The 11739-nt window shown below is 35.0% G+C and overlaps 1 protein-coding gene across 1 annotated transcript in view; it reads right to left on the bottom strand.

The window, feature by feature from the left end:
* Nucleotides 1-704: 704 nt before the first annotated feature.
* LOC149459994 (steryl-sulfatase-like) overlaps nt 705-11739 on the bottom strand; it is a 123800-nt gene continuing 112765 nt past the window's right edge. The window contains exon 6 of the mRNA XM_089680287.1: nt 705-1165. Within this exon, the coding sequence (XP_089536413.1) occupies nt 798-1165 (368 nt within the window). The 3' untranslated portion in view covers nt 705-797. The remainder of the gene's footprint in view (nt 1166-11739) is intronic.

Here is an 11739-nt window from a genome sequence, read left to right as displayed (position 1 = left end):
AACTTAGGGAAGTGACTTGTGTTTTTTGTTTATATGGAACATTTGGAGGAGGTTCCTAGCTGTTACTGTTTGAAGCCATTTTGTGCTCATTGTATCCATCTAGAGCCCTATAGCAACCATTGTTTCAGTTGAGACATATACACTTGTTCTCATTTTTTATAACTTTACAAAAATTAGAGATTGAGAATTCTGAGACGTTAACATTTTCTTGTTTTCCAGTTTTTATAAATGGTTCCTGAAAAGTAGCAATACATTGGTAGTAGAAATCTGTGTTCTCAAAAGTATTTTCTAGTATTTTATCAAGGATCATGTGTAATTTTCCCTTATCTAGTCTAATCTGACTTTTGTTTTTGTAATACAGAAGGCTTTTGGAAGATTGTTTTCTTGTTTAATGTAGCAGAAAGGAAGTAATATTTTGCTCTCAAACATCACTTCACATTTACGAAACACTGATGTATGTCCTAGCTAGTGATGTGCTAAAGTGAATCATTTCCCTGACAGAAGGACGGTAACAAAATATAAGTGAACATGCTGGAGGGTAAATATATAAAAGGGGCATGCGGTATTGTAAAACTGATGTATGTTAGAAGATTTACCAAGAATAGAAAAATATGATGAAATGTGTAAGGTACTGCCTCAGGTACTTTCTTGAAATCAAACTTCCACCTACAATGCATGCCATCCAGAAATCCGAGTAGAAAAAATAGATAATGCTTGAACTTTATTTTCTCAAGGACATAACGTCCAATATTTAAGATTGACTTCACATTTTTATTTTTTTTATATATTTGGCTGGTTCAGCTCATCCCCAATTCTTCATCATTGTCACAGTAACAAAAATCAAACCAGGATGAACAGCAAGCCTGGAGCCACGGTTTCCAAATCACATTGCTCCACGCTAACTGATTATCTACCACTTGAATGGTTTCTTGATGAGCTTCTGTGGCATGCTGAATAGTCTCAAGAATGTTATAGAAGTTTGGTTCTGTTTCTGGCGTGATAGGATTCTTTTCACTTGGATCTCTGGACAAGTCAAAAAGCAAAGGAGGGTCGTGCTGCGTGACAAAATCTTCATAGCAGTGACAGACATGTGAATTGAAGCATCCTTCTGAATTTTCTGGATTAAAGTTAGGTGTGAAGAAGAAAGCCTTCCAAACAGAGGTACCTAAAAAGAGAAAATAAATAATTACAATGGGTCATGTGATTTAAAATTGCAACAAAAAAGCAGCACTCTAGTTAAAACAGCCATTCAGTTGCCTTTCAGGGCAGGACCCACACTACTACAATGAGACCCTTGAGAGGAGAAAGGTTCCAGGGCATTGCCTGGCCAGCCATAAAACTCTTTTAAAAAAGTATACTTTTAATTTAAAAAGTGTGTGTGGGAGTGCTTTTAGCGGGGTGTCAGGGAGCCTCAGGGAGGAGGTGGGGGAACAGCATAGCCACCCTTGGACATTCCTTGGATTCCTTGTGGTACAGATGAAATCTCAAACAGCTGAATATGTGAATACGTGCAGAGGAATATGGTAGGATACCTGCTGGCCAGATAGAAGGAATGTATGGCCGTTTTGTACACATATGCTAATATATCATATACTGTGTATATATACCATACTCTAATATTCCATGTCCCATAATTGCCCTGTACAACATGATAGTTAACATTTTCCTTCCAGTGTGCTCTACAAATCTTAAAAAAATATATAAAAGGGCAGCAGCTATCTTTCTTACACTCTTTTGCAGCACAATATCTGCTCCAAATTATTTGATTGGAGCCTTCTTATCTGCCAGATAGTGGACCTCTTAATTCCCAATGCCTCTTTTTAATAAGAATTCTACCATCTATTTGCCTCTTCTTACACTGTACCCAGATCCTAATTTTATTGATGCTATTCAACTCTGTTAAATCCATTAAGACACAGTGATGCTCATTGATCACTGTGTGATATTAGTGTGGTTTGTTCACAATATTATATCAGTTGGCTAACACAGCGCCTTAGAGGTTAATACTCCTGCCTTGCAACACTAGGGCTCATGATTCAAATTCCAACCAAGTCTCTATCTGCATGGTGTTTTCATGCTTGCCCTATACCACACTCAAAAGACATTCTGATTGGTTAACTGACTATGGTCTATATTGGCCCTAGTATGTGTGCGTGCATGCATGTGAGGTAGGGAACATGGATTGTAAGCTTCTTCAGGGCAGGAGCTGATGTAAGTGTACAAGTGCAGCTTAAATTTTAGTCGCTATCGAAATATCAGGGTAATAAATGTTCAATGAAGCTTCAGGTGAAATACTGTATGTAATTGCGCTCCTCCAGGTAAAACCTAGAAACTGCACTGGGGGAAATACATATTTCACAAGAGAGTGACAAGCTGGGAGACATTTTACACACATTTTAGTGTTGTAATTTTTTTTTTACTTAGCTTAATTCTAAATTCTATCTGTTAACAAAATTAAAAAATAACACTTCTAAATAGAACAGCTCTGTAATTAGATAAACTAACATGTTCCCACCAAATCTGCGTGTGTCCAGATTAATGTTACAGTGCTATAAAAAGTTTACTCTGTGGGCAGCCATGTTGATTAATTAACTGCAGAGTTTGAAGATTTTTTTTAAATAAAATTAGCTAAAACTGCTTAGTTTACACTGTTGAATATTTGTTAATGGCAGCATGACATTAACAATTAACAACAACACATTCATTATCTAAATGTAATCTACAACACTGTGATCTTGTTTCATATGTGGCAGATTTGCTTTAGTTAAGCTGCAGCCAAAAGATTTTAATTCATCTGGGTACAGTGGGGAGGAGTTAGAACTTCTGTCAGGCTTTTCTGTATTTGAGAAAGAAATGCATTCAACGGGAACACAAAAAAGAAAAAAAAATAGATTTTAGCAGAGCACGGAAGGTTTAGAACTAATGTTTAAAACAGTAGATGGAAATGTTTTTATTGCATTTTGTGCCTTCCTGCCTCATTGACACCTGTACCAAAATGAACACCTGACATAATTTTTAGCCCCACTCTATCCAAAGGCAAAAAAGGACAAAAAGAGTGCAAGCTCACATAACAGCTATGCTGCCCATACACTCTTCGATAAATGACCATTTTTTTCAACATCCCATTCAACTGATATGCTACATATGGGAAAGTGTATTTTAATCAATAGTTGGATGACATGCTCATAACTATCGAACTTATCTCTGTTTCCACCATGCAAGCTCAAATACTTATTGATCAAAATATGATCAGATTTATAGTCAGGGCATTTCAGTGCTGCTGATCAGTGCAAGACCACTGATAATTTTATGATCTGGCCAATTCACTCCGTTTTACCAAATCCATTTGAAAAGGAGGCTAAATTGATCAGAAGGGATTAAATAACATTGAAGCAGATATGGCAATCATTAGATTAAGGCCAGTAACACATTCCAAATAGACCCATAGTCATATTCCATATAATAACATCAGGATGTACAAAAAAACAATCTCCCTTGTTTCAGACCATAATACTCCACATCAGGTTTAGGCAACAATGCTTTAAAGCATTAAACTAGACTATACAAAGTATCATTTTCTACTCAGAATAGAGTACTAGAATGCATAATTAGTCTCTACATCTAAAAGTTTTTATTTATTAAACACGTAAAAGGGTAAAGCACCCTATAGATCATTATTAACAGTATAGCAGCATATACTGTGCCAATGACATTTAATGATGGTTATACTTTTTCCCTCATTGTAGCTTGAAATCAAAGGCGTGAAATGTGAGCTTGAAAATATACTATACACCAAGCGATGAATATAAAATTAATACTGCAAAAGAAGTCAGAATTACACGTGTTGAATAAAAATACATTAGCTATTTAAATGAATTGAAGCAAGGCAAGACACTTGAATTAATGTTTAAACATTATCGGATGTCCTTTTTAGTACAAGAAAAAATGTTTAAATGCAACACAAAGATGTAAAGAGAACATTATGAAAGGACATTAGAACATTTATAACACATCAGAAATGATTTAAGTTAGAATCCATTGTTGTATGTAGATAACTTGCCGGTTCATTTATCTCGATATACATCACTTCTCCTTAAACTCTGCTTAATGAGCGGGCACTAAATGTATATTGTTCCTCTATTAGTTTGTAAAACAAATCTTGACAATTGAAAGGAAAACTACATTGCAACAGAGGGAGCACCCTAATTTAGCCCCAACAGGCTACTGTCTACACCACTCTTATTTTATTTTGTGGAGAGGGAGTGAAAGGGATGTAACAGACAAGCAAGAAAGGATAGAGTGAAACTAAAGAATGAGTAGTAATAGCTTGTTACCTATGGTATAGGTAGGAGAAGGAATTCAGCAACTCAGTACTGAAGAAGAAAAGAATATGTGCACACAAAGCATATATACACATGTATTGGTTTTGAGAATAGTACGTTTTTTTGTAGTTTTGAAAATATATTATAATAGTTGCTCTTCAATAGTTTTTATTAATGTTAGTAATAAATAAAGTACAAACATGTACTTAGAAAAGATTTCAAAATTGTGTTGTACATCAAGTACAATTTCCACTTATATACGTTTAAAGATACAATAAGTCAAGAGTACAATGAGATTAAGGTATTATGTTTGTCCTGAAAAAAAACAAAATTCCATAGAGGTATTGCTCTAATTCACCCTTGATGCTGGGTGGATCACATATAAAATAAACACCATAAATAGAACAAATGGAACCCTAAACAAGGAAAAGGAGAAGACAAAAAAGGGACAAAACAAAATATTATTATTATTATACAGTATTTATAAAGCGCCAATAGTTTGCTCAGCGCTGTACATTACTTATTCACCAATTATTAAATATTGAATAGCAACCTGCTAGTGAGCAGGTACTGAAATACCCTTTAATAGGTAGGGCTAAACTGGGCTTATGAATGCTATACTTCCAGATCAACAATAATGGTTCCTTCTACTCATCCTGTTATGTTATTAAGATTGTAGACTGTCAACCATATATCCCATTCTTTCTCAAACATTATTTCTTTTTGGGTGCATATTGCAAAAAAGTATTCATAGGAGCAGGGGCGGACTGACCATTTAGACACTCAGGCACTGCCCAAGGGCCCAGAGTCAGTAGGGGGCCCCATGAGATGCCCCTGGTACCTTTCATAGGCTTTTTTGGGTGTGGTTTTAGTGTGGGCAAGGACACAGGGGCCCCATGATTTCCTATTACCCGGGGGCCCCATGAGTTGTCAGTCTGCCCCTGCATAGGAGCATTGGAAATGCACTCTTGTGATCACTTCAGATAACGTGCGTGCCTCTATTAATTTCCATCTATTCATAATTGTGAGATGGGCAGCTATAAGTATATGTGTCACCACCTTTCTGAATTGTGTAGGAAAATGGTCAATGGTGATGCCCAATAAATCTAAAGACAGTTCGGGAGAAGTGAATATATCAATGTAAAAACTGCCTTCCAAAAGCTAGTAATAGACTTAAAGTGCCAAAGAATATGAATCAAGTTACCCCTTTGGCCGCATTTACGGCAACACTCACACAGAGTTGGCAAGTGATATAGAAGTGACCTTGAGTGAGTAAGATACCATCTGTGGATTACTTTCAGGGAATTGTCCCAGTGGGAAACAGTGTGATGCTGTATATATGTTAGATAAAGCTATTTCCCAATCTTTTTCAGTGAGACTTTGGCCCAGGTCACCTTCCCATTTTAGCATAGACAGCAATTTAAGATGTTCGTTGCAAATTTGCAAGCAAGAATAAAACCACAAGATTCCCATTTTAAACACCACCATGATAATAGTCATGATAATAGACCTAAACGTTTTTATCCAAAACTACGGATGGCTTTAACAAATTTTTATGAAGATGATTATTCTGAACTATTTTAAAGTCTTTATTTTGTTGAATTTCCATAGTTAAGTCCCTAAATGTAGTTAATCCTCTATCTATCCATGATTTTGCAGAGAAGTAGGAGATCAGAAAGTCATAAGCTTGTAGTGGTAATTCAATCTTGAACATAGTCAAATTCTCTGCTCGTGTTCCTATGACACATTGCCATGTCTTTAGGGAGGCTGTGATAGATGGGTGGTCCGCAACTTGTAGTAAAAGGCCAGTAGTAGCCACCATCAATAAGGCAGCAAGATCTTTATAGCCTATTAGGTCTTGCTCTATAAATACCCATTGTTTCTCCAGAGACAGGCTGATCCAAGTTCGCAGTTAGTCCAATAACACCGCTCTATAGTAATTCTGTAGAACTGGGAAACCCATCCCCCTTTTAGATTTGTGTTTGATAAGAGTAGCAAAGGACACTCTAGCTTTTTTTCCCTGCCATATAAATCTTTTAAGAATTGCATTAAAAGTTGTGAAAAAGTGCACAGGTAGTAAAATAGGTAAAATAAAATTAAATACAGTTCAAAAACAAATTATATGGAATAATGCAATTGCGCTTCTGCCGCATAAATGTCCTTAATCAATCCATGACTTTGACATTCCTTCTAGTGATGTTATAAGAAATGATTTGCATGCAATCCACCAATCATAAAAATGTGCACCTTCATTGGCTGTGCTCTCACCTGGCATATATGACCAAACCGTTAAGTGAGGTCATATAAAGCTTGTGCCCCTGTAATTCAGTGTTTCTCAACTCCAGTCCTCATGGACCTCCAACAGGTCATGTTTTCAGGATTTCCATTATTTTGCACAGGTGATTTGATCAGTTTCACTGCCTTAGTAATTACCACAGCTGTTTCATCTGAGGGAAATCCTGAAAACATGACCTGTTGGGGGTCCATGAGGACTGGAGTTGAGAAACACTGCTGTAATTGGACTTGGAGATGAATGGAATTATCTCTCTTCACAGTTAGGAGTCTCCTCACTTCCTTAGGAGTCTCCACACTTCCTTATATTTTCTAAATCTTTTTTCTGTACATTTTTATTTAGTTGATTCATTAATTTTCCAAATTCTGCTTGTTCTTTTAGTGTTTCCAGTTTGTCTCTATACTCATTGATTAACATATCAATTTTTCTCATTTCCTTTGTTTTATTTTTAGAAGGAATTGTAGTATCTCCATGCCCTTTTCACTAAACAAGTTATACCACTCCTGTATTTCATCTTCTTCTAACAGGCCATCATTAATTGGTACATCCAATTCAGGAAATATAATATAGTGAGATCTGCATTATATTAATAATGATTTTATTGCTTTATATAATTTCACATTATCCATATATTAATTTGGCCCCAACTTAATGGCCACTAAGGTATGGACCACTCCAATATGGCGACAAGATATATTTTATTCAGCATAATTTTATCCTTTTAGTAATTAAATAGTAATGTATATGTGTTTTAGTTTTATTAAAGTCTTATTAAAGTATTATTTAGATATTAATCACACAGGTGTGGCACTTATGCAATGTTGAGACATTAATTAGACCAGTATCAATATTATCACAATTAGAGATGAGCGAATTATTCAAAAATTCGATTCGGCTGATTCGCCGAATTTGTGGGAGAAATTCGATTCGATGCGAATTTATTCGCCGCAAATTTAACTTATTAAAAGGGTTTCTAGGCTTCAGAGAGCCTTTATATTAGTGCAGAACACTGTACCTTTAATTTAAATGCCCTTGGAGTTTGCTGGGGAAGAGAAATAATACTGTCAGTCAGTATGACATGCAGATGAGTGCCGTCAATCTTAGAATCACCGCACACTTCACTCATTTGGGCAGTCACGGGGCACGACGAAGAAGAAGAAGAAGAATGAAAAGAAGAATGAAAAGAAGAAGAAGAAGAATGAAAAGAAGAATGAAAAGAAGAAGAAGAAGAATGAAAAGAAGAAGAAGAAGAATGAAAAGAAGAATGAAAAGAAGAAGAAGAAGAATGAAAAGAAGAAGAAGAATGAAAAGAAGAAGAAGAAGAATGAAAAGAAGAAGAAGAAGAATGAAAAGAAGAATGAAAAGAAGAAGAAGAATGAAAAGAAGAAGAAGAAGAATGAAAAGAAGAAGAAGAAGAATGAAAAGAAGAAGAAGAAGAATGAAAAGAAGAATGAAAAGAAGAAGAAGAAGAATGAAAAGAAGAAGAAGAAGAATGAAAAGAAGAATGAAAAGAAGAAGAGGAAGAATGAAAAGAAGAAGAATGAAAAGAAGAAGAAGAAGAATGAAAAGAAGAATGAAAAGAAGAAGAAGAAGAATGAAAAGAAGAAGAAGAAGAAGAATGAAAAGAAGAAGAAGAAGAATAAAAAGAAGAATGAAAAGAAGAAGAAGAAGAATGAAAAGAAGAAGAAGAAGAATGAAAAGAAGAATGAAAAGAAGAAGAAGAATGAAAAGAAGAAGAAGAAGAATGAAAAGAAGAAGAAGAAGAATGAAAAGAAGAAGAAGAAGAATGAAAAGAAGAATGAAAAGAAGAAGAAGAAGAATGAAAAGAAGAAGAAGAAGAATGAAAAGAAGAATGAAAAGAAGAAGAGGAAGAATGAAAAGAAGAAGAATGAAAAGAAGAAGAAGAAGAATGAAAAGAAGAATGAAAAGAAGAAGAAGAAGAATGAAAAGAAGAAGAAGAAGAAGAATGAAAAGAAGAAGAAGAAGAATAAAAAGAAGAATGAAAAGAAGAAGAAGAAGAATGAAAAGAAGAAGAAGAAGAATGAAAAGAAGAATGAAAAGAAGAAGAAGAAGAATGAAAAGAAGAAGAAGAAGAAGAATGAAAAGAAGAAGAAGAAGAATGAAAAGAAGAAGAATGAAAAGAAGCAGAAGAAGAATGAAAAGAAGAAGAAGAATGAAAAGAAGAATGAAAAGAAGAAGAAGAAGAATGAAAAGAAGAAGAAGAAGAATGAAAAGAAGAAGAATGAAAAGAAGAAGAAGAATGAAAAGAAGAATGAAAAGAAGAAGAAGAAGAATGAAAAGAAGAAGAAGAATGAAAAGAAGAATGAAAAGAAGAAGAAGAAGAATGAAAAGAAGAAGAAGAAGAATGAAAAGAAGAATGAAAAGAAGAAGAAGAAGAAGAATGAAAAGAAGAAGAATGAAAAGAAGAATGAAAAGAAGAAGAAGAATGAAAAGAAGAAGAAGAATGAAAAGAAGAAGTATTCCAGTACAGCAAAAAGTGTATCTGCAGAGAGCTCCGCTATTTCTGACAGTTCTCTGACAGTTCCTTCACATTTACAGCGGTTGAAACATTGTATCTATTTATTTCCGAATAAAAACATCTGTATCCTAAATGGAAACAAATAGATACAATGTTTCAACCGCTGTAAATGAACTGTCAGAACTGTCAGAAATAGCGGAGCTCTCTGCAGTGACACTTTTGCCGGCTGATCGGGAAAAATTTGATTCGTGCACCCGAAGTTTGCTAAAATTCGGATTCGATGCGAATCAAATTTTTCCTGATATTCGAAACGAATTCCACTTCGCCAGGTTCGATTCGCTCATCTCTAATCACAATGTTGATCATATTGCCAGCACACCCCATATGTTAACTATTGTATATTGCACCACATATAGGTGTATTAAGTACACCAGAGTAGAGCTGGAGAAAAACCGAAGTTGCCAACAAAGTTTAATCCCCAGCTGCAATGACACACAATCCTGTGTATAGACATTAAAACAGGTTTCCAGAAACATGGCCGCTGCCTTGCAGAGTGCTAGAAAATGGTGCCCGGAGATCCCTATATAAATCAATGTGTCTTCCAATCATTTCCCCCTGATGAAGCCATGTGGCCCTGTGGCGTAACATGTAGGGGAGAGGCTCTGACGCCACAACACTTAAAGGCAACACACAGCAAGTATACTGCAGCTTTCAAAAGCATACGGTGGATTCAGTTTACAACATTTTAAAGAGATTTTCACTTGTAATACATGTGAGTGCACTACTTTGTTTAATAAATGTTTGTAAAAGAAGATAAGGAATTATATTCTTTATTACCCTTAATGGCACATATACCTATGGAGGAAGAGTCCTAAGGAAGTGAGGAGACCCCTAACTGTGAAGGGGGATAATTGCATTCATCTCCAAGTACAATTAAAGGGACACAAGCTTTATATGACCTCACTTAATGGTTTGGTCATATATGCCAGGTGAGGGCACAATCGGTGAAGGTGCACATTTTTATGATTGATGGATTACACACAAATCACTTCTTATCACATCACTAGAAGGAATATCAAAGTCATGGATTAAGGACATTTATGCAGCAGAAGCACAATTGCATTATCACATATAATTTGTTTTTAAATAGTATTTAATTTAATAATTTTTCTTCAGTCTTTATTGCTATTGTTAGTGGAGCGCGACACTGTTTATGATTTTTTTGGTTTCAGTATAACACATTGGTATGAGTATGTGTAAAGTGTAGGTGACCCACTATTTTAATTTCATTTCACTTACATTTCAATTGTTTTAATTTTATTTTACTGGCAATATTCACAATATTGATTTAACACAATAAGAATACTTTTTACACCATAGTAGCCCTTACAAGACCCCACATTTTACTAGTAAAATAGGTACTGTCCTAAAGTAACATATCATTTTTGGAAGAAGGAGCATTTTAAAGGACGCTATGCGGCCTAATCAGGATACTTCAAATTTGGCCAAATTAACTAGATCATTTTTAACCGTTCGTAATAGTCTACCATAATTGGCTTTATATAAATATGCTGAGGTAGCTGTTAGCTGAATTCCCAAATAAGAGATACTATCATTATCCCACAAGCATGAAAATTCAGTTCTTAACCTCCTAAGTTCTTCCTGTTTAATATTTATGGGTAGGGCATGACATTTGCTTATATTCACTTTATAAAGATGCTGCTTCAAAGGATGTGAATAACTTGGCCACTGTGAGAAGAGAAGTTGCTACATCTGTTAGAACACATCATCAGAGCCCTATATGATGTGTTTTCCCCAAGGATGGTATTAGAATTCCTAACTTCTTCCACAAACAGTTCCATTACCATAGAGAAGATAATGGGGGATAATGGGTATCCCTGTCTAGTCCCGTTAGTTAGATTGAAAGTATCCAATAGGACTGAGGAGGTAAAGACTTTGGCACATGGGTGTGTGTATAATGTCATGACAGAATTAAACAGGAAGGCCTGAACTTATCATGTTTATCATGAGCATGTCGGAAGACATTTTGTTTTGTATATTCTATGTTCATGGTTTCTGAACACAGATGCTAAGAGCATTCCAGAGTCATTACAACTTATGTTCCCAGGTTATTAATTGTAAGATAAATGGATGAGTCCATGTCTAGATTGAACAAAGGACAAAAAAACTGTTCACAATGATTTTTTTTCCCATGAACCTCTGGAAAAAGAGTGCATATTAATGTTTACATTGCAAATGGTGTTATTATTTGACAGGAATATTTTAACCAAAAATGTAAATTATATTATTAGTATTACATGAAGTGAATACTTGCTTACTTAAGTAATTCAGGTTTTATATTACTATATTACTTTCCATATACATAGTTTTTTTATATAAAATTGGTTCTACAATACATATTGATATATTGTAGATATTATGTTATTAGCCCTGTCATAAAGACAGTTATCTCTAATATTCATGATATTCTTACTAGCCGGGGTTAAAGGTCAACATTTGAAATGTTACAGAAGACATGTCAGAGAAACTCCAAATCATTTCTAATCCTATACTGCCCCCTTCAGGTAATTGAAATCAACTAGTAGAGAAAATTACACCTAGTGTGACGTCAAATTTGCCCGCTT

This window comes from Staurois parvus, unplaced genomic scaffold (assembly GCF_062004578.1).
Source record: "Staurois parvus isolate SC_StPar_1 unplaced genomic scaffold, SC_StPar_1.0 ptg000238l, whole genome shotgun sequence".
NCBI classification, from domain to species: domain Eukaryota; kingdom Metazoa; phylum Chordata; class Amphibia; order Anura; family Ranidae; genus Staurois; species Staurois parvus.
This window is presented reverse-complemented; position numbering and strand designations above follow the sequence as displayed.